The following is a 24,042-nucleotide window of genomic DNA, read 5'->3' as shown; positions in this document are numbered from 1 at the left end:
ATGTCACTCCACATAGGGCTGTTACCTTTAAGTGAGGTAGAAATCTGGGACAGCTCTGGGTTTCTAAGGCTCACCAAGGTACCGGCCCACGCTCCAGGTTTCTAAGGCTCCCCAAGATACCGGCCCACATTACCAGCGAAACATTGATCTCGCTCAGTTGCATTGCTTGACTCATCATGGAAACCACCCAGGCTCACCACTTCAGGAACGTGCCAAGGTAACTACTGTGCAGCAACAGGATCATAGGGGGAAACAAGCAATGCAGCAGCAAGTCACTGTCACTTTAGGGGAAAAGCATGGATACAATGCCATAGGGCCTTGTGGAAGCATATACAGCTATTTCTCTGCCTCCAAAATATCCAGTTATGGTACTTTTGATAGAAGACACTATACATCTAATCATAAACTATCTACTGCCATTCACAGGGACATAGCATGTGCATACGGGGCATTGGACCTCAATGTCCTGGTCTAAACTGAGGCAAGGCACTGTTTTTTTCCCTTGTCAGAGAAAGGCCCATAAAGAGCAACTGAGCTATTAATCCTAGACACCACAAATTAGAAACTTGACACTTTCTGAAAATCACCCCCTGGTTGGAGAACATCTTGCCCCTCCGTGTACCCATCCTTGCTGGTACTCATTCGTATTTGCAGGGCAATGGCAGGAGCACTAGGCTACTCACTTTCTCTCCTTTTTTAAGAAGCTGTAAACATGTTACCCCTTTCTTTCAGAGGTTTTGCTTCATCAGGGCACAGGCACACAAGCAGCTGAGTTGTCAAAACCCTCTCATGTGGAAGAGACTTTTTATAAGAGGACACTTGCATACCCTCAGGTGTTTCCCACCCAACTCAGAGATCATCACCTGCTGCTGATCCTCATTCCCCTTCTCCAGCTCACTTCTTTTGGTCATGGCACCCCAGGGGAGGCAAGGCCCTCAACAGCAGGGAAAGAGTGAGGAGTGAGTGGCCAGATAGCAGTTATGAGAGAGGAAAAAGGGTAAACCCATCGCGTACTGCAAAAGTGATCCATACTTCGATTACTGTATCGTAGCCTTAAATTCAAGGCTTTACTCTGCGGCTTCTGTTGGTTTGAAATCAAAGTGTTTTGTAAAATCCTTCACACCTACACCTCCTTCCTCTACCCCAAGCATTTTCTTGCTTTTAATTTCCGGAAGGATGCCTTGCAAGCGAGTCTGGCCCCTCGTGGTCACAGCTACCACAAGGCTCAGCCTAAGCAGCAGCAACTGTGGGAACTACACCCCAAGGCTGGCGGACCCATGGTCTCTGGGCCAGGGGCTTTCCATCACCTTTGGGCTAAAGCTTTCCCCTCTCCACTACCCCAGACAACAAGCTGCAGTGAAGCTTATGGGTAAAGTTATCCTGCACAGAAATTACAACCACATATTGTACAAAATACAAAATTATGCTGGGCTTGCCATAATTAGCTAAATAAATATATTTCCTCGCTCACTGCGACCTTGCCCTATCTGTACTTACCATTTTTTTAAAAAATTATATCCTTTGTTACAGAACCTAATCTGTTATTTTCAGGGCTGGAATGGCAACACGGCTAGCTTAAAACCCAAACAGTTCATAAACCACCACAATGCAATCACTTACCACTGCTACATGGCAAGTTATAACGGCAGCAGCAGGAGCCTGAAGAGTCTTCAGTATAGTCATTTGAGGATCAAAATTAAAGCTCTTAATTATACAAAAGCATGAATGGTATTAGTTGTATTTTTAAAGGCGCCACACTTGGAAAACATGAATCTAAGTAAAGCAAGTTCTGCGAGGGGAGTGGTCTTTACAGTAACTTTAGCTGTAAGAAAATCTCAGATTTTCTTAAAAGCGACAACGCTGCGATTAGAGACCAGTTACAAAACTACAGGCAAAAAAGATATGTGGAAATAGTTAGACATCTTAATTATCCTCTCATGTAAGGAGAATTAAAACTGAGGAAATAAGTGCAAAGTAAATACAGCCTAAGCAGTCAGGTGCATTTTAGATTATGAATGAACCAATTTCACAGACCACTGATAATTTTCACACAGCTCGAAAAACGTCGTTTTGTGATAGTACTCACCCTTTTCAGAAGCCTGGGTTCTACTGTAAGCAAAATTAACTCAGCCAGAGATCCTCACGATATCACAGGCGAGCGTCTAACCATTCCTCTGCTGCCATCGTGCCCCAGTCTCACGGTCTTACCCAGCGTTGCTTGGGTGCTCTGATTCATTTACAGTCTTCCCATGAAGAAATAACCTTGGGCCTCAGCCTGCTTCCTTTCTTGCCCGACTGGATTAACACTGAGGAACCTGCAGATGATGAGAAATATTGCACTGCAAAATGACAACACAAGCTACAAACACACCCACAGAACTGCCAGATTGCCACTTGTGCCAGGCGTCTACAGAGATGAATCACGCCTGCGTGGTTTGTACCCTTCCTCCTGGTGGAGGAGGTATCTTCTGCTCTTCTGTATTTAACAGGTCTTCTAAACTTTAAAGACCAAAAAAAGAAAAAAAATCAATATCAAACCCTGGTCAAGTTAATGCCTTACTCTTCATAAATCAAAGATGACACTACTTACCACGTCTTGTGCAGCTAAAAAGCTCAATGAGCAGTATTTTCTTTACAAGCTGCACCCACGGTAAGGGGTGAGAGATGTCTGATCTTGTGCCACGTTCAGCATGTGTCAGCTCGCTTAGTATTAGCTCAACTCCAGTCCTCCATTTCTGAGGATTTCCGAAAGCCAGTAATTTACAGCAAGTAGTTTATCATAAGAGAATAGCCATTCCTAATGCTCTTTCAACTCACAGGGCTGCTTTGGAAGAACTTCAGGCACTAATTTTTTCCACAGCCCTGCAACACATTCGTCATGATTTTATAAGATTTCCTAAAGTAAAGTAGTTTTGTCTGCTACCACGACTTCAGTCAGTCCTCAGCCACAAGGTAGGTCCCCAGTTTTAGCCTAAAGGTAGTATTATTTACTGTTCTGTATGGATACAGCCAGCCTTGCATCACACATTGGAATCAAGTAGGAATTCAGCCAAGCACAACTAGACATAGTCAACACAACCCACCTGGGAAGGCTAAATGACTTGCCCTTTATACAGCACCAGGTAGAGATGAATTGTAAGGTGGCACCTTCACAACTTTTTAAGTGAGAAAAGGGTCAAAGACCAGATCGTGTCAGGGTATGGAGACCTGTTTTAAAAGACTTTTTCCCTTAGAAGTTGTGCTTCCACACGCACCACCCCCCACACCTCTGCTATGATGGCCAGACCAAATACCGCTCAATTCTCAAGCGTAGATTGCACCTACGCTTCCTGGGGCTTAGAAGGATATTCAAACCATCACTTGCAACAAGCACGGAGGGTACTCCAACCCCCAAACCAGCAGCATCTGTCTCATGATCAGCAATCTGGTCAAGGCTGTTTGCATTCTTCAAGCTGGGAGGTATGTGCCTGGGCACCCGAAAAGGGAGTGGTTTGTCCTTCAGCTCTTGCAAAATCCAGTTACCCAAGATACACGAGCAGCTTCTTTGACACTGCTCTGAGAAGGCAAACAGTCAGCAATCAGGCAACATCTTAGGGAACTTTAATAGCAGCCAAAAGTAAGGCAGCTGTGAAAACCTGTTTTTACTATTTAATTTTTTTTTTTTTTTTTTTTTTGGGGGGGGGGGGGGAAGTTAACAGACTCATGCTAATTTATCACTTCAACGAATACAAGGTATTTAAAGTTCAGCAGATACTTTGCTACACAATTCAAGACCAAACCTTGCAATACATTAGATTTTCACCAGAAACTTCCTTCCTCTGAAGAAACATTAATGAAAAATGTTAGCTTCATGCTGATTATTTAAATAAAATTATACTGTAAGTAGACCTGTAACTTTTTTTTAAACTGTACCTTGTATGCAAACAAAAGCTTTTTAGAGAACATTATGAAGATTGAATACAAACCTTGCAGTTTAAAAATGCCCCTCTGTTGTTCTGTTCCTCATTTGCATTTTCCCTCATCCATACCTCTTAAACATGCCATACTCTCAAGTCTTCAGTTCTTCACTATGTATTTCCGAATTGGTTCAAACATGCATTTACCCATGTTACTGAGTGCAACAGGGATCTTAAAAAAAGGCTCTGAAGTTGCACAGTAAGGTCAGTTCAATGCGGACCAATGCGTGGGGGGAGGTGGGGAAGGAATAAAGAGACACTGAGAAGTTAAAATTCCCAGTTACACTTGCAAAGAAAACCAGTAAGCTTTCCAACTGTTTGGATCCTAAGCCATCCTGACAGGAACCAGAGCATCCTAGCGAGTAAATTAAAATCTAAAAGCCTCAAAGGGAGACTATATAAATAAAAATACATTTTGCTCCCAGCCTCCAAACTCTTGCTGCAAGGAACTTAGTGGCGAATGAAACATTCCTGGAGAGAACTGAGCAGACATTTCAACAGGTTTTTAAACTTATTTTATTTGCTGAGTTTGTATAGCATGCATCATTGTACAGCATCGGTAAACAAGTCAGTGAAGCATACTGCTTTGTACTGTGGAACGTCTTCAAAACCATTACCCTCACCCCTTCCACTCTAGTACGAAACACTAGCTGAAGACAAGACAGACATATATCAGGGCAACTTCCTTACAGCTAAAAATACTCATAGCAGCGACTTTTAAAGGAGGGTTTTATTTAAATCAAGTCATTGCACTTGGGTCACTTATTGCTATAGCGAACAAAGGCCATTAAATAACAAACACCTTTCATTTGTGGCTTTAACTGATTGTCTTGTTCTGTTTGCCTGCTGCAAGCTTACATGCAGACACGATTTCCGCAGAGCAATCCATTCCAGGATTTGTTTCATGCTCTAATCACAGTGAAGAGCTTGCATAACAAAATTGGCTGTCCCATTAGGCTCAATTCTTGCTTTTCATCACCCGACTTCAGGGTCTGAATTCTAAGCAAGAGTTTAGTGTCTGACGGGAAACATTACTGCCACACATGATTCCTCAATACAAAGATCTGGCTCAAGTCTTCATTTGTGACGCATCTAGGCAATTAAAAGTTAAAAGCATTAATATTGAATCAGCTCATTAGCAATGTGACTAGCAAATATTACTTAATACTTGCATAGTATATTAATCAGATTTTATGAACGATTTAGATCAGCAAGTGACAAACATCCTCCAATTGACTTTTTGATGTTTGTATTTTATGATGCATCAACTGTGGAAAAAGTACACTCCCAAGAAGTAATACTTCCATGTCACTTGCTCAAGTTGACATACTAAATAATTACTATATTTATGACAATTTCCATGAGTAGAAACTTAATTACTTCTCTCGCTGGTGAAGTTGCCAGACCATGTGGCAATTTTTGTCAGTTAAATTCCAGTAGACCAAAAGGAGATACGGTGATTACTAACAGAAGTAGTGCATTTAACTGGCTTTCTAAAGCTCTATGTTGTTTAATTCTTTAATCAAATGAACACAGCAATAAATATCATTGTCTCCCATCACTTTGCATATCAACCGTATATTATTCTAGTGCACTGTGTTGAGCTCAGGGTTAAAGATAATGGCAATCCACAAGATGTCAACTGTTTTCCATAAAATGGGAATGACACTGTCTTGGAAACCAGCACAATGCTGTCAAAGCAACTGTTCCAATCACTCATTAAAATACAAAGATGTTATTAAATTTAGAGGTACACAATATACTGATAAAGTTTATGGCATAAATATATAAATATTGAGACCTTTTGAGAGTATCAAAGTTCCAAAGGGATTTATTTGGAGACATATTATAAACAAAACTTGACTACTGTAAAAACAGATCAAGATGCATGTTTAACCACTAGAAAGACTGATGACTTCAGTTTAGATACACAGAAGCACAGACGTCGTGACTTAAGGTTTACTTTTTCATGCTGTAATATTTTAGGCACCACAGGTTAAGACTGGATTCTAGTCTTGTTTCTGTATCTCTTGCATTTTGTGGTTTTAAAAGTTAATTTTGTCATAACATCATGATTCCGTCCTAAATCCCTTTTTAATCCAATAGTGCAAGTGACGAAACGTTCCGCTAGGCTACCCAGATTAGATCATTCGTTCTTACTACAATGCATAGGAGTTTCACCTGCTTCATTGCATTAACAAATTCCTATCTAATTACTCAACTTATAAACAGCATATTATGAATATTCTCACTGCAGACAGGCACAACAGCATAACCCTGGGTAAGTCTGCCAAAGTTATACAAATATCATATATTCCCTTTTGCATGTAGGGGAAAAGTAGTGACTACTATTACGATACAGTTACTCCATCCCTCCCAATAGACTATTTTACAGATTATTTGTAAAGATAGATCACCCTATTTATAGTATAGATCTCTTTAAAAATCAAGCTGCAAGTATTCAATAAAAATCTATTAAGAATTCCCTCTCCTCTCTGTACAGATTCAGTAGTATTTTCAAGCAAACCAAAAAACAAGGTCTGCAATTCCAGCACAGTAAGAAATAAGGCCTCTTTTATATTGGCAAAAAAATTACACCATTATTCTTTTTCATTTTCTTATCTCTCTGAATAAAAGACTAAATTCCTTTTTTTTAATTATATTTTTTTTCTTTAAGATGGTAGAACACCAGCATCCATTGTCAAGAAATAAGTCAATTCTCCTTGTGTTCAGCTTTGAATTCCTGGCGAGTTAAAAACATTGAGTCCATAGCTGTCTCATGTAGACATCACTGCTTTCTTCAATTTTTCTATTTCAAGCTGGAAAATGGACATTTGGAAAATGAGTCAGTATTACAGCGGCAATAATCTAAAATCTTCAGAGCTTTCATCAAAATTATAACCTTTATATTTCAAAGACACTGAAGTGAATAAAATTGTAACACAGAAGCATTTGACAGCTCAATATTTACAGCTGATTTTATATTACTATATTGCTGAACAAACAAGAATTTAATATAATTTAAAGATTGCCTATAGTTCTGGTACATTTTATGGGAGAAATTCACCCTGAATAAAGCAGTCAAAGCTGGGTTGTGGAATCACTTGACTTGTCCCTGCACGATGCTGCCTCATCACCTCAAACTAACTTCCTAAAGCAGCCTTCATGCAAAACACTGTGCCATCATTGATTTGCATGTCTTCAAATTGATTTAGAGGACACATGGAGGTTACCCCCTCTCCATCCCCAGTGCATATTTAAGGCAACTTCATTGACTGCTTTAGAGACACATTGAGAGGACTCACCAGAAGTTCTTCTCAAGTTTCAAAAGCAGCTTTGGAGTCAATAAGAAGTACTATTACACAAATAAAATGCCCTTTTGTACCAGACCTAAGTAATTTTCTACAATGAGCTCGTCCTATTAGCTACTTAGCGGCACCATATTGTAATGCAGGTACCTGTCTTCATCCAGAAATTGAGAGGAATGGCATTCATTCATAAGGAAATTTTTCACAGGCATCCTGTTCTTTTGGCAAATTATCCACTTAATATTTAAACTTCAGAAAATTGACCTTTAACCTGCTTTTCTTTTGATTACATAAAGTAAATTTGTCCTTGAAGCAAAGCATTAAACTCCTCTCTCGGAACATACCCAGTTGGACTTATTTCTAGCAAAGAGCAGAATCTAGCAACACTAAACTGAACTCACATACCAACCCCCATATATATTGTTAAAAATAATTTTCCAGATAAAGAAGGCTGAGCTAAGGTGAACTATGAATCTTTTATATACATCCAACTGCCTCGTGAGGCATTCGTTCAACCAAACAGTAACACAGGACCCCCCTCAGATTGCTAATATTACCTCCAGATTGCTTCGCAATAGCTTCTCTTCTTCCAAATCCTTCTTCAGTTTTTCCAGTTCCCTCCTAATAGTAGTGAAGACATCAGAAATACAAGTTAGAGGGGGAAAAAAACCTTCACATGACTGAGAAAAGGAAGCACACACCTTGCTTAAATTTTACAAACGGAATTCAAATAACAACTGTCTGATGCTACATCTTATAAATAAAACTTATATATGAGAACATGCCCACTAGTGAGCCGGTACTCACATCTTCCACAAGCTTCCACCAACTCTCAACACTTCTTACCTATCACTATGCACTTAGCCCTAACTTATAATCATAATTTTAAGTAGGCTACTTGAAAATTTGTACTGTTATTCTGCTTGGAGAGTTGAATTTAAGCCAAAATAGCCTGGCAGCTTCTACATAGAGAACAGAAATTCTCTAGAATAGGAAGTTCCTAAAACATGTTTTATTTCATAACTATGTTCAGGTAAGAAAGTGCTAAGAATTGTCATCAAGTCACTGAAGAACTAATTCATTAATCTCCAGAACTTAAAATTCACTAGTTTGTTTTACAGACCAAGTGATCCTGATGCTTTATCACTTCTCAAGAGGTCACTCTAAAAGCTGGTTTGGGTAGCACTAGCTGTCATTTAAATAGTGCCAACATGAACGTCTGTGCTGTAAAACTAAAACCAGAAAAGGTAAACTTCCTGCAGATTGGTCTTTACTATGTTTACTCAAACACTGATTACATTTCTCCTCTACATCATTCTCCAAACACGACCCTACTCACATGCACACAGACGATGGGGCCACCATGATCATCAACTTGAAAAGCTCAGTAATATCTTTCCCTACTACCAGTCACATCAGTACTGCAATCACTTGTGCGCAGTGTTACACAGGGCCAGCACACGTACTTTTGTTAAATAGCACAAAAATTATCTACTTTTCCTTACAGTGAAAGTACTGTTTAAGAAATATTTTCAAAAAGCTGTAATAAATGCAGGAGTACAAAGTAGGAAGGAAAAAATGTGTACAAATTCAAAAAATACTCTGACATAAAATGTTTACATATTAGGACATCTAGTTGGATCAACTTCTAAAGAAAGAAGTTCTGAATTAATATATTACATAGGCATTGCTTTTTATTTTTAAGAAGTCTGGCATTAAAGACATTTGGAAGATGTCTGTATATTCCTTTGCAGATTGAGAAGGAAAATATTTACCCATGTTCTTTCTTCAGTGCATCTACTAAACCCATCAAATCATTAATCTGAGTCCTGAGCTCTTCCAGAGAAGTTTTTTCATCATCCGTTTCTCCTTTAAACTGGATGTCTCCAGGAAAAAAGTTGAGTATAACAGAACTTGGTCTCTGAGATGAAGATGGAATTGGTGGACTGAACGCAGATGGCTGAAAGATAGATATCAATAGAAAGCTAAGAAATGAAATCTTTATGAACTGACCACTCAGAGCACACAGGTTGGACTGGTATGGGAGGTGCATGTGCACAAGTTTCCTTAATTTTCTACCCAGAAGGTCAACAACAATGTCGAGTTCAAATGAACTACTCTAGTGTACGAGATAATTGTTTTATACAGCTCTTTACTAAGCATTTCCCTGAGGTTCCTGTAGTCAATTAAAAAAAAAAAAAAAACAAAAAAAAACGCACTCACACTGCAGTTCTCTACGCTTTAAAAAATCCTGTGAGTTAATGGAGCCCATTGGTTCGTTATAAGCAATTTTTGTGCACCTTTGTGATCTGCTCGGTTGTTCTGTCTGTCAGGAATCCCAGCATCCCAGGTTGGAAGGGACCTCAGGGGTCATCTAGTCCAACCTTTCTAGGAAGAGCAGAGTCTAAACAAGATGGCCCAGCACCCTGTCCAGACGACTCTCGAAGGTGTCCAACGTGGCCGAGTCAACCCCTTCCCTGGGGAGATTATTCCAATGGTGACTGTCCTCACTGCGAAAAATTTCCCTCTGGCGTCCAGTCGGAATCTCCCCAAGAGCAACTTGTGTCCATTCCCCCTTGTCCTCTCCATGGGACTCCGTGTAAAAAGGGAGTCTCCATCTTCTTTGTAGCTACCCCTTAAGTACTGGTACATGGGGATGAGATCTCCTCTGAGCCTCCTTTTCTCCAGGCTGAACAAACCCAGCTCTCCCAGCCTATCCTCATATGGCAGCTTCCCAGTCCTTGGACCATCCTGGTGGCCCTTCTCTGGACCCCTTCCAGCCTGTCCACATCCTTTTTGTATAGCAGGGACCAGAACTGCACACGGTACTCCAGGTGTGGCCTGACAAGCACTGAGTAGGGGAGACTAAAGACTGAGCAGACACGAAGCTTATTTGGGAAATACCACCCTAGTTTCATGCTACATGATACAATAGCTCTCATCAGAACTGATGCACTTTATACTAAAATTCCTACTATGAACTTTATACTAAATGACATGGCTCACCTGCGTTTAAATACAAACATTTGCTTTTAGATGGTTGCATCAATCTAAGCTGGCAATACAAGCAAGATGAGCAGAACACCTAGCTGCCTGGTCTTCTCTAGCTCCTTGGTATCATACCTTTTTTGTTTCAAATGGCTTTGGTTTGGCACTTTCTTCTTCTTTTTGCACCTTCAAATTTTTTTCTGGACTCACATTTTGACTTGCCTGGTAAACCATTTATAAAAAATGAAAAGGTTTTCAGAATAATTAAAAAAAAATAACATAAATAAACAAAAGAACTGTCACATGCTTCTAAAGATGCAATAGTAAAAAAAACCCCAACCAACCAAACAGAAAACCAAACCACAAAAAACCAAACCAAACTTAAATTGCTGGACTACCATAGCTCTCTCTCCCTGCCAGTCAGAACTTTCCTTCCCCACAATACTCATTCAGCTGAATTTAAATCAAACATGGGAATCTTGGGCAGGATTTTCAAGCATCTCTGCAGTATTTAACAAGTCCTTGATGCTTTTGGGAGCCTGTAGGTACTTCCGTATAACACAAACTTTAACAGGCAGTAACTGTAGATGGTATCGGGCATGACTGAACTATACATCATCTGAGGGTATAATTTGATTTCAAGGACCCCGCACCGCCTGGTTCCAATGGTCTGGCAATCTCATGTCTTAACACATGAGATCACAAGTCCCACATTACAGCAACATTAAATTACAGATTTATTGTGGCCAAAGACTATATATTGTTAGGCACTAAAGACACTTCCAGAGTTGTGTGCATGCACAACACCTATTTCATCATCAATGACGCTAGAAGAGCTGAGCACTTGCTGCAGTAATACCCCACAGAACAGAAAGTCTCCTTCAGCTGCAACGCAGTCACACTGTTCCTCTTATGTACACTTTCCTTCTGGGAATGGATATTCTTGTAGACAAAGTCTATAGGAACTGAACCTCTGCAGCATTTTGCTCCCAGGTAAATGGTTCATAAGACTAGTTTCCAGTTCAACCCTGTTTCCTGGGGAGTTACTTCTTAGTTCACTACTAGGAAAACACACCAAATATACTCACGGGACTGTTATTGAAACGGGAAGGCAGCCTCCTACCAGCCATCTTGGGTCGGTCTGCAGTAGGGTGCGATAGTTTATTTGAGGTAGCTATTACATCATCAAAGCTTAACATTTCTAGAAAAAGATGAAAACACAGACCACCATCAAGACCAGAAAGGTTTTGCTCCATTCTTTTCTGTAATTTTCTTTCCTTAAGAAAAAAACAATCATCAGAATTCCTGCTGTTTCAAAGATTTTCAGCATACACAACACATAAGCAATATGAAACAACTACGTGACTTTGGGACATCTGGGGAACCGCATTTTCCCCATGAAAAAAATTAAGAGTTAACTAGCATTTAGATTCACGTACTCAACGGAAGAAGTGCTGTAGTAACATGGCAGCATAAAAAAAAGATCGAACAGGTGTCTAGAGAAAAATATATTTATGACTGCTTTTTTTTTTTGAGAGAGATGCCTTATTCAACTACTTAAAAGAGCATATTTTCTTGTCTCTAAACTTGCATGAAAACCCAAGTTCAGTGACTAAGACAAAAATAAAAGCAACATGGTAAAGTTACATGTCCACGGGTTGGTGAAGGTAAATTAACAAGGCATTAACTGCAAATTCTTCTGTCTAGGGTAGTTTTTTTGCTATGCAGTACTTTGTGTAAAGAAAATACATGACTTCATGAAGTCTAATAAAACATTTCAAAACTCCATTCTCATACTTTATTAAATCATACAGATCTCTCTGCTTATTAGTCTCTTTATGCTGGGTAAACACTCTCTCAGATCAGTAGAAATTCTTTACATCCTATGGGAACAGACAAGCTTAGCAAAAGAAACTATTAATTGGAAGAACAGGACATAGCTAATCCAATAATGTAAGTAGTTCACCTAGTTAACAACTCATCTTCTTAACTGTTTCTCCACAAAAATAATACTTACCTGCCAACAGACGTGCAGTGAGATAGGCTTTTTTATTTAAACATCAACATAAGATTATGGCTATTATATATGTTTTTACAACACAAATTCATTAGAGTTATTCTACAGCCTAAACGTTTAACTAAAATACCAGACAGCATTGAGTACGGGCATCAACAGTAACATTCAGGGTTTGGGGTGGTTTGCTGGTTTTTTTTAATTATTATTTGGGGTTTGGGGGGGGTGGGTTTTGGCTTTTTTTTTTCCTGCAGGGTCAGGGGTGTGGGAACCTCCTATTTTCACACGACACTATGATTTATCAAACAGAAGCTATGATACTTCTTTATTTTCTCATTCATTTTGAATCTATAGCAAGAGGTCAGATAAGAAAAAAAAAGCTCTAAGAACACTGAGCCAAAGCATGCAGACAGACAGACATACAGACACTTCAGTGTCTGGATGACTTAAAATCATCTGATTAAACCAAGTTTTACTCACACATTGTCAAAGCTAATTTATGCATTTAGGAACTAAGTTTTCCACCAAGTGTTTTAACTGATTCTAATGCCTTCTACTCTGCGTTATTATCCTTGAAGTCCTCAAAATACTCACATCTTTCGCACATCCCTGAACATATCTACATCATCCGTTGCCTTGCCGGAATGCAAGCTTTTATAACACTATCTGTTACCAATCAGTTTTGCTGCTTTTCAGTTTTATTAAAGAGAACGTAAAGACAGTCTTTTGTAAACATGTAATCAAATTTGCAATTTAAAAAAGCAGGGAAGAAAAACAAAGAAGGAAGAAAGAGAAGAGTGATGAATGGCAAGTGGCTGATGGAAAAGAGGATGAGGGAGAAATAGCTATGAAGGCATTGCCATTGTAGTCTGCGCCAATAAAATATTTAACTTGTTAGAAGCCAAGCAATAGTGACCAAGAGGTGTATCTTCATGTTCTGTACTCAATCGTCAGTAATCCCAGAGCACTAATCCATGCCAAAATGTAAATCAGGATTTATGTTAGTTACATATTATTGAAAAGTTAACAAGCAGATAGAGAAAAAAAAATATATTATATATGCCATTTCCCCCATCTCAGTAATTTCTGTCTTTAAATGATCCTATTTTTGCCATTCCACAGAAATGACAAGCCATTTGGCAGTAAATTGAAGTAAGAATTTTAAATTGAGTGACTATTATGATTGTAGTGCCAGCCCTGCCTCCATGAACAAAGTAAACATCAAGCATATTAAGAATATTAACAACATATTAAGAGTAATCTGTGCTTCTGAAAAACATCACAACATTTGACAAGGGTTGAAGATGAAGACTGCTACTCTCTTGACACTAAAGCCAGGTTCCCCCCCCCACTTTGTAAAAGCTTCTAAAGGAAATTGCTACACTCGAGATAATTGCTCAGCATTAAAATATTACCAGCACATAACAGTCGGAAGAAATTCTGACTGTACTTGCATTTTGCTTTTTACCTTTCCATTTTGTTGCTTTGGTATAGGGAAGAAATTAAACACAGGGTGGTGGGGATTTGGGTCTGTGGTTTTGGTGGTGGTGTTTTTGTTTGTTCTGTGGCGGGTTTGGCTTTTTTTTTGTTTTTTCTTATTAAACAACATTCTCAATTATCTTAGGAGAAAGCTTGGCCCCACTGAAACCAATAGAGATACCCGTGAAACCCACTGAAAGTTCACAATTTACACCCATTTCAGTCAATAATGGGATTCATCAATCAACTTTTGACAGACAGCCTCTGACACAGAGGTGTCGTTAAAGGGAATCCCATCATAACACCAAATGAGTAATACCATACATGTGGGGCTAATTTGAGTCAAAAAATGATTTTAAAGCTGAGCAAGAGCATTTTCCTTTCTAGAAAGATGAGCTAATTTAAGCAGTTACTTAGGACAGACTGTTAGAAACACCCCTTCTGCAAGCTTAACATGGATCCATACATTACAGGACTGCTAGGCGCTTTAACAGATACAATTAGGTGAGAGGTTTTGTTAAGATTTGTGAATGCTTCAAGTGTATTCATACCAGTTTGTCTTAAAAAGCCTTCACAAAAAGAAGCAAAGCTGAAGGTGTGTCTAAAGGAATTATGGTTCCAAGATCTCATGCGGCTGGAATTTAAAAGCCCATGACAGAAGTGCAACGTATCCAGTATGTCAGAAGACAAGACCTTACATTGACCTGCAGAGTACAAGAAGGTAGCAGCCCTTCTCCCTGCTACTCATCTTGCCGAGAGACTGCATCCCAAAACATTTAGGGGACAGATGTAAGCTTTACAATATTTAAATTTGCATTCAGGCAATAGTAAGGCATTTGCTACCATTAAGCATGTGTTTAATACATGACTTTCACATATACTATTTTACAAGACTCATAATACTAAATATGCAACTAGGAAGTCTTTGGCTAATTTGCGCTTCAGAAAGATAAAGCCATTCAACCTAAATACACCAGAAATACTACAGATATTGAACACATTTCACTATAAACACTATGTTTGGCTTATCAATAGCTGGACTGTAACGTTTTTCTTGGGTTTTGGGTTTCTTTTCCACCTCTACAATTTCCTAACTGAAAATTATACTTAAAGTAACTTCTTGTTTAACAGCTACGGAAAACAGGCATTCAAAGAAACAAAAAAAAAAAAAAAGGCATTTTAAATTGAAAACCAAAAATTTTAGTATCAATAACTGCAACTGAAAATTACGCTTATGACGTTAAGAAGAGGCTATGTGTATGGCATAAAGCATTTGGATTTCCTTATAGATTGTTATCTTACCAAAATGGAGAAGGGTAGGGTAATTTCCTGACACGTAAGAAGGGAAACATGGCAAACAGGATAGGAAACAAAATCTGGAAAGAAAAGTCAAGGAGAGGAATATCTAGAAAAAGATTCTGAACAAAAAAATTATTTTACAAAGCAGGAAAAAGAAACATTTGTAGAAGAAACAGAATCGCTTTACATGTTCAGCATGCTAGCATTACAGCTTCAGTCTTTTACCATATTTTAATTCTAACCAAACAGAGAAACATTTATGCAGTTTTTCAAACAAAGCTTTAAGAGGAGGTATTTCAACAAGATCCAAGTTTCTGAATGTTTCTGAGTATTTGTCCTTATCTGATGGCTGGGGCCTAACTTTGGTGTGTGGGTTGGGTTGTTTTTTCCTGTAGATACAGAATATTTACAGCTTCTCCTTAGGCTAAACTGAAAGTGGCTGAACCTATACCACACTTCATGGACAAACTAAGTTGCAAAAAAAAAAAAAAACCCATATGTAAAGATATTGGTTTTCTAAAAATTCATTCACTTCAGGATCTCAATCTAAAGGTGGGGGGGTTAAGAGAGAGGAAAAAAGCAGGGGGTGGGGAGGGTGGGGGAGACACCCTGGTAACAGAGTTGCCAACCCCAGCCATACATTTTTCTCCATGTTTTAATATCTAAACTAGTTCTTCTAAGACTGTTTAATCTTAAACTTCATATAAGGACCCAACATCTTTGGAGCTTTATACAGCATCAGCTGCTGCACGGAATATTACGCCTGCAGCAGCAGAATGCATACAGAGACATAAAGCATGAGATTCATTGTATTTTACTTCTGGGCTAGACCCCTTTCACAAATGCAGTGAGACTTATGCAGACAGTTTTAAACAAGGGCAATTTCACACAACAGAGGACTTTTGAAGCTTTGCGCAGATGGCAGCTCCCGGACGCTGTCAGTGCTGCATCCCCATGTGGACTGCCTGGTGCAGAGCAAGGAACGGAGGCTCAAACAAGGACCACTGAACAGACCTTACCCACTTGTTGGTTCCTCACTCCTGTCCCCTGCCCAACCTAGATACTAAAATCTTGAATTTCTCTGTGAGCCTGTAAAATCTCATGTCAGCAAACAGGAATTCATAGATTTAAAAATAAAATAAATCTGTATTAAATCAGTTTATATATATAAAAATTAATATCTAATATCACTGCTACTACATTGGCACTCTGGTTATTGAAGATGTCAAGATAATTGCACCTAAAGAAAAAGGTCTGTCTGTTTTCATGGGGAGCTTCTTCCTGGGGATAAATGACACTATGCTATACAGAAACATATCTAATACACTCCTGGAGATAAATACCTGAGTATTAGGACCAGCCTAGATCATGCATCGCTCTTTCATCTCTCAGCTTACTTTGAACTGAAAGTGCTTCTTCCGTACCCTCACTCAATCTCGTCTTTAAGTAGAGGCAATAGTTAATCTGCCAATTCAAAACCTTTAAAACAAGGCATATCACAGCATATGCATCGATTTTACTGAGGAATAAAAAAAGAACTTATAAATACTTCAGGGTATTTATAAGTAGCACTGATAGTATTTGTAATATTTCCAGGATATTTTAATACCTACTGAAGTCCAGCATTTTGTGGTTCAGAAAAATATAACTTCTGTGTTAAAAATATACATGGACTAACCTTTCCTCATAGAAAGCATTTAAGATTAGAAGCACATTTTAAAATGCCTACTGGAAAAAAATCAGGAGTACTCCTTTCTATTCATAAACTGCCTCAGTTTTTTGATGAGTTGTTTTTATCTTGCAGATAAATTTATTACACTTTAGGATCAACTATTTTACAACGTGAATATCTTAACTGGCCTTAACATCAAGTTGTACTACGATTTCAAAATGTATGATTACTAAAACCTCTTCGGAGGTGAAAGGTTACATTTGAGATACGTAAGCCAAACACTGCAGGTACAATTTACTAAATCTTTTTCTGCAGTCATACAATAAAAATAATTTAGAGTTTGAAAAAAAAATGCCCACAGCAGATGATCTCTGCCTAAAAGGCAGAGAGAAATCAGTTGCTCCGTCAAGGACAAAATGTAACTCTATAATGGCTCAGAGAGCCTGATCATCAATGTGGGTGCTTCAACCATTATCAAGGTTTTTACTGGACAAATTTAAAGAGACGCCAGGTTTGGCTTGAGGTGTATTAAGCAAAGCCATAAGCATGGAATTCAAATGCACGATACAGCATGCTGGCCCAAATTTAAGGTATGATAAAGTCATAATCTAGAATAGCTATGAACTTAATCACAGAACGCTGAAGGTAATGGTATTACTAAAAATGCACAAGTTAGCTAAAAAAAGCAAAAGTTACCTGAAATGCAAGAGCAGAACAAACAGAATCGGTCAGTAAGGAAAACAATTCCATAAAAACGCAAGATAAGAGTGACAGCGAAAAAACATGCTTTCAAATTATAAGAACTAACCAATACTTATGTTCCTCCCTTCCTATCATCTATTATAACACATCAACTAATCTATTATAGCTCATTAACCACCACCAAATAGCCTGTTCATCGCTTGCTGACTCATACCTTCAGCTACCTACAACAGTTCTAAAAACACAGGCTTTCTACTGAACAGGCAAAATTGTACTCTGTGGCATTTTGAGTAAATTACTGAAAAAGCTTATTCTAACCTTGTGAAATACTGCAATCCAAACAGAAAGACCCAAAAGAACTTTATTCTTTTCTTACCTGATTCTTTAATGCTCTTTACCACAAGGGAATCTTCCTCTGCTGATTTTGGTCTACGTGGTAATGGTTCAGAGTCTAACTTTGGTCTTGCTAACGGCTCAACTTCAGATTTTGGTCGAAGAGAAACAACTTCTCCATTAGATCTGTAGTAAGAAAAAAAAAAAACGGAAGATGACATACCTAGTCAGGAGATTAAATAGTTTACAACTGAAACATACCAAAAATTATATGTAAATGGAAAAATTTTGGTAGATTTTATCATTTTCTAAAGCCTTTCAGAGAGCAATTCTATCCTATAAAAGCCAATCCTTCTGTCCCAGCTCTTGCAGAGTTGTCAGACATGTACAATCCCCTTGTAAAAATAATCCAAAACTTTTACTACACAGCACATTTTGGCACTTTAGAATATCACACTTCAGTGCAACAAAAAACGAGCGGGCTGAATAGCACCTTTAGTGATATCTCTTGAAATATTCAGAGACATACTCAGACTCCTTGACATCAAAATCCTTCTATAAAGAAAAAAAGCTGCCAAGAACAAGTTATTTCCTTCTCGTTTTAGAAAAAAGTACCTTGCATATATGGCTTTTATTCTACCATGTATTCTTTGCACGCCTGGTCACATCATCCAGGGACAAAAAAAAATTTCACCAAACCAAAAAAATAAAACAAAAGGACAGATGACAAACTTCCTTTACAATTCTTGCCATTATTTATGCCACAGCATAAAAATAAAGTATATAAATGGGCCATTTGTCAGCATCAATGTGTCACTGTCAGTAACTCGTCTCCCAAATACTTTATTTGGAACTTTTACTGCGGTAGAAAATGAGATAGCAGCTTCATCTTCCTAGAGCACTGTTACATTTTCAGACATCTAAACATATTTAAATACCCTTAAGATTTAAAGTTTTCAATTATTAAAGGACCACAGTTTACTACTGATCTTTATTTAATGGCACATGTGTATCCCTTTATATCTACAATTATTTTCTAAAATGGGGGAGAGGAACATGACTTGTGGTTTAAAAAATAATTTTAAAAAAAATCTTGACTTGGGAAACTCTCCAAAATACCAAGTGGTATAACACAATTACATGGTGAAAACCTAAACTGAAGTGGCAGTGGTGTAATTCTGCAGTCAGGCATGCAACGTTCCCAGGGCTGTGCAGGGTGGGATCAGAGGCAGCTCTGCTTAGATCGTCCTCTGTTGAAGGCAGCTGTCCAAAGCGCATGCCTTCCCCACGCTCCCTTTCCCCACTGCCCTCCCTCCTCATTGTTTTCTTCCTTCAGTTATTCTTCCTTTTGGTTCAGCTATACAGGACCTGCTGTAAAAAGAGATATATGTTGACAAATGCTCGCTGCCACCCTGTATCTTTGCAGGTATTTAAGGTCCGAGCTCTTTGATGTAGCAGCTGTCTGCTCCTTTATTTGTACAAGGCCAAGTGCATCGTGACCTTACTTTCTCATGGTTCTTTCAAGCCAGCTAAACATCCCAAAGGGACAGTTACTCATCAGCAATTTATTTACAGTTTTGGGTAAGGATCTGCAAGTACTTTGATGGAGATGCAAAGGGAAACTGGGGGGGGCAGATTGTATTGATGCAAGATTAGTCTTAGTGAAACACCGTAAATAATTGTTTCAAACTCATGAAAAAAAATATTAAAAGTGGATCTAAAGGAAATAGTGAGCAATTACCTAATATTACCCTCCCTATTTGTCCAGTAACTCAACAAGGAATAATCAAGACAGAGTATAGATACTGGGTGTGGTTCCGTAATAAATGCTTTCTTCCCCAGAAGAGCACCTGAGCAACATTTAGCACAGGTACTAACTGTGCTCAACTCTTCCTTTTCATCTACTTTTTTCTATATAAAGTGCTGAAACATTGAACGTTGATGCAGCTCAAATCTTCAGAATTATTATTGCATTGGAAAAAGCCTGAAGTGCCATGTCCACAGATTCTTTTACACCATATTGATACTGTAGCTACAACTTCTTCGTTATGGGGCAGGCTTAAAGCAAAGCAGCCCACAGATTTATTTGTAACTTCATCTGCCCCATGGTTAGTTATGCTGTAATATTTATTCTGAGGTGGGTTCAAGGTCTCAAAGAATTAGGAAGTTACAAGTTCACATTGATAAAGACTTGGAGAACCAAGACACTGGTAGGTGTAGGGTAAAACTTATCTTTGCATCCTTTTCACCCTTAAAACATATGTTTCTTCCCATCTCATCCACAAGGAAGAATGAACAAGCCACATAAAATATACTTGGCGTATGATTAGGTTATACTTACTTGGGTACAGATGATGGCAAAACAGGTTTATCTGGACGTTTTGGGTGCAGAAGCCCTGCTCTGAGTAAACTGTTAGTCTTGCTTGGAGGAATAGGCTTCTTGGGTGGTACTTGAGGAGCCTGCGGCTTCAAAGGCTTCTGATCCAAAGCTCCTTTTTCATCTGACAGAAAAATCATAACATTTTAAAAACCCACGTTGTCTAGAATTCTTACAATGCTGATCAATTAGAAAGCAACTGCTGTCAGAAATGCCTTCTTTGAAGATCAAAGTGAAATACAGATATGCCAGTGTCTTAAGCAATACCTTACCAAAACACACAGACTTACCTGAACTTAAAAACCATTATGTTAAAAGTAAGCAAAATGCCTTTCTACTGACATGAAACAGTAGTAAGAAATTATGGATTCATGTTATTGTGCTGCAAATGACAGCTAAGAACTAAGAATCTCCGTACTGCTACTGCTTTCTCTTTGCTATGAATTTACCTTATAGCCTCTTAAATAGGTAGGGTTTGGGGTTTTTTTGTTGTTGTTTTGTTCTAACTAGGCTTCTTCCACAAACACAAGCAGCATAATTTATCTATGGAAAAGAGGCAGGAAAAAAAGAATATTTATCTGAATAACTGAATTTATTTTAGATAACATCTACCTTCCTACAAATTCAACATACAAATTAAGTATGAATAATCAAACAAAAATAATTTCTTGTTCAATGACTGCATGACCTGACTGAGCACTGTCCGGAGGAGCTGACATATAACATATAGGACACTGAAAAATTCAAGCTGCTTCACAAATGTTAGTTGAACAGTCTTGAATCCATTTCTCTAACCACACCCTGTGGGATATCCAGAGCATACCTTCCACTTTTCCTTGTAAAACTACGCTCGGCTCAGTCAGGCACGCATGAAGTACCGAGGACTGAAAAGATTATTGTTGTGCTACAGTAAGGAGTTACAGTCCTTCACAGTTATGCCCTTACAGGGCAGTAAATCAGTAAACTGGCATGGAGACTGACCTTTAGCTTTGATTCTCCCCACCTTCCCCTTCCTATGACTTTACTTTTAACCAAGTATTGGTCTAATGTAAAGTGTTTACATGTGCTATGGATTTGGGGGTACGGTTGGAGATTTGTTTCAGCTCCATCCCAGCAAAGTGCCTGAACTGCCAGGTCTGACTGGCTTCCTTTGGGTAAATCCTGCAGCTGCTGAGCATCAGCCCTCCTCCAAAATGGGAAAACACCAATTTTCTTTCACAGGAGTACTGGTAAGTGAACGGATCACAGAGATACTTCTGCAAAAAAGCTTTATCCAGGGCAGAATTGTCCTCCTGCTTTGGGACATTTGAACATTAGGAGGAGATATGAACAAAAAACCTAAACTGGTTGCACCCCCTTCCAGTCATAAAATATGGAAGTAGTGGAAGGATTTCACCACATGGTGGTGCTGACTGTCCTGCGTAAGGCAGCCTGTTAACAGTGCTGGTAGCCACTTCTGCCTACTGACCCTACATGCAAGATTTAAATTTTAAATTGCCAGTAGCAGTTAGTATTACTGAAGGTCCATTAGCTTTATTTTAGCTATGCTGAACACAAATTGAGAAGTATGCCTTTTGTTTTTAAGAATGAGTGAGTTCATAAACAGGACAGGAAAAATGCTGTCATCAAATCGTATTCCTGAATTATCATGTCAGTTTTCCCTTCAATTACTCCCACTCAAAGCCTGAATATAAAAACTGTCCACAGCTAAGTGAAAAAGTTAATACCAAAGGTCAAGATTCACCATGAGCGCAGAAAATGGACAATTCCACTGGACAAAATAGCATGCCTCTTCTTTGGCTTTTGCTCCGCAGTGAAAAAGATACAGCTTGGCAAAAACCGAGCAGTTTAGTAATGGAAATCACAGAATCACAGAATGGTGGGGGTTGGAAGGGACCTCTGGAGATCATCCTGTCCAACCCCCTGCTGGAGCAGGCACACCCAGAGCAGGGGGCACAGGACCGCGTCCAGGCAGGGGGTGAATGTCTCCAGGGAAGGGACCCCACAGCCTCCCTGGGCAGCCTGTGCCCCTGCTCTGGCACCCGCACAGGGAAGGGGTTTCTCCTCATATTGAAATAAAAATATTAATGTGACAACATTTACACTGGACAAAAATTTCTTCATGATACTACTAAGTGTCCTTCACTATAAATACAGAAATACTTATATGAATATTGCTCTTAATTTTTGATCAATTTTTGATTGCAATTATAAGCAGATTTATTAGTTTCCCAATAGGCATAAAAAAATTACATGGCTTGATAGCTTGTGATTAGAGCTGCTCAATTAATATTTTTAACACTAATTACAGCACAATTTTATACTTAATGAACTTAATCACTAGTATTAACACGGTTATTTTACCACAAGTAAAACTGCATGGATAAATGGGCATTTCTTCTAGTAAAACACTACTGCTATCTCAATAAGTAACTCTTAAGACCTGACATTCAACCGACTACATGACAAGGTTTTCCTCCATCTTTTCCTGTACCACAGTAAAGGACTGTTCTCTACCTTACTTAACTTTTCAGAAGCTTTCACGTTCCTAAGCATTGTGGATGGTGTCACTCAATATTTTTTCCCCAGTATTTCTCCACAAACAGTTGAACTTAACTATACAAAGGTTAACACCGTAGTACAAACAGAACCAGTCTAAAATTAAGCTTACTTCAGTTTAAATAAACTTAAAGAGCCATGTCATCAAACTCATACAGTTGATCTCAATTCACACCTGGAGATACTGTTCCAAGACACAAAAATAATCTGTTTGCTCACAGGCAGAGGAAACATAGCTGATGTTAACAAGTATTCTTCACCTGAAACACCTGAGAATGTGCTTTGTTTAAAGTGTGGTTTATAAAACCTGCCTGAGGAAGCCAAGAAACCTATTGAGCCAGCTTACTTGTCAAAATGCTGTTTAGCCAGAGTCAGCTACAGCTCACTATTCACAGGACAGAGTGTTTCTGTAATGTGGTTAAGATGCAGTAACATCAGATTTTCTTCTTTAAGACTCAATCAGCATGTTTCTTTAAGCTTCTGACTTTTAAACACAATCAAAAAAGTTTAACAGTTTGACTTGGCAAGTTTTTCAAATATGAAAAGAAGCCTTTTAGAAATGTGTTTGGGTGATAATAGCAGCTTTTCTTCTGGAAAAAAAGGTGTCCTTTAAATTTTAAGAATAAACTGGTAAACATCTTCAAAGTCTGTGGAACTGGAAAACTTGGAATATAGCAAGAATTAACAGGACGAGAAGCCTCAGTTTCTGAGCATTGTGACTGTAACACCTGTCTCAGGAGTGCTGCAACTGTTCCGAGTATTTGTTTCAAAAATATTTTCCATTAGAGACTGATTTTGGCCAAAATGTTCAGATGCAGCAGCAAACGTTTTCGTTTTTAGTAACTCAGTGTTGCTCTTCAAAACTGCAGTCACTGTCACAGAACGATTCTTAAATGGATTCAATAGTAACTATGTTGTGCAGCGCAATCAACTTTTTTTCAGAATGTAATGCAGTAACAAGAAATACACGTTTCTTAGAAGCTCTGAAGACACTTCCATAAGATCACAGCCACGACAGCTTCAACAGATGGTATCAAGACAACCTGTATGTGGCCTTCCAAACAGGCACCTACTGCACAGAGCAGGCAAGCTAAAAACTGTAACTCATTTACACAAGCGTAGTCTGAAATTCACTATGAAGAAACCTGGTCTCACCTTTTTCTTCAGCCCTTGAAGAAGGGAATTTCTTCTCTCCAGCTGGCAATTCAGGCTTTGGAGCTGAACGCAAAAACAAACCACAGACATTTCTCAAAGAGCTTTAATTATCTTAGTCACTAACTAAAAATATGACATACACCAATTTGTGTTTATATTTTCTCCTCTGCAAAGAGTGTAATACCATTTATAAACATTCA

General features: G+C 38.6%; 1 protein-coding gene across 1 annotated transcript in view; it reads right to left on the bottom strand.

Annotated features, from left to right (window-relative positions):
- Positions 1-5,771: 5,771 nt before the first annotated feature.
- Positions 5,772-24,042, bottom strand: part of CD2AP (CD2 associated protein) — an 84,960-nt gene continuing 66,689 nt past the window's right edge. The window contains exons 11-18 of the mRNA XM_075086669.1: positions 23,843-23,905; positions 20,093-20,252; positions 17,795-17,937; positions 11,341-11,453; positions 10,388-10,474; positions 9,040-9,224; positions 7,822-7,885; positions 5,772-6,775 (exon numbers count right to left, since the gene is read on the bottom strand). Coding sequence (XP_074942770.1) covers positions 6,734-6,775; positions 7,822-7,885; positions 9,040-9,224; positions 10,388-10,474; positions 11,341-11,453; positions 17,795-17,937; positions 20,093-20,252; positions 23,843-23,905 — 857 coding nt within the window. The 3' untranslated portion in view covers positions 5,772-6,733. The remainder of the gene's footprint in view (positions 6,776-7,821; positions 7,886-9,039; positions 9,225-10,387; positions 10,475-11,340; positions 11,454-17,794; positions 17,938-20,092; positions 20,253-23,842; positions 23,906-24,042) is intronic.

The sequence above is a fragment of the Phalacrocorax aristotelis genome, chromosome 3, assembly GCF_949628215.1.
Source record: "Phalacrocorax aristotelis chromosome 3, bGulAri2.1, whole genome shotgun sequence".
Lineage (NCBI taxonomy): Eukaryota > Metazoa > Chordata > Aves > Suliformes > Phalacrocoracidae > Phalacrocorax > Phalacrocorax aristotelis.
This window is presented reverse-complemented; position numbering and strand designations above follow the sequence as displayed.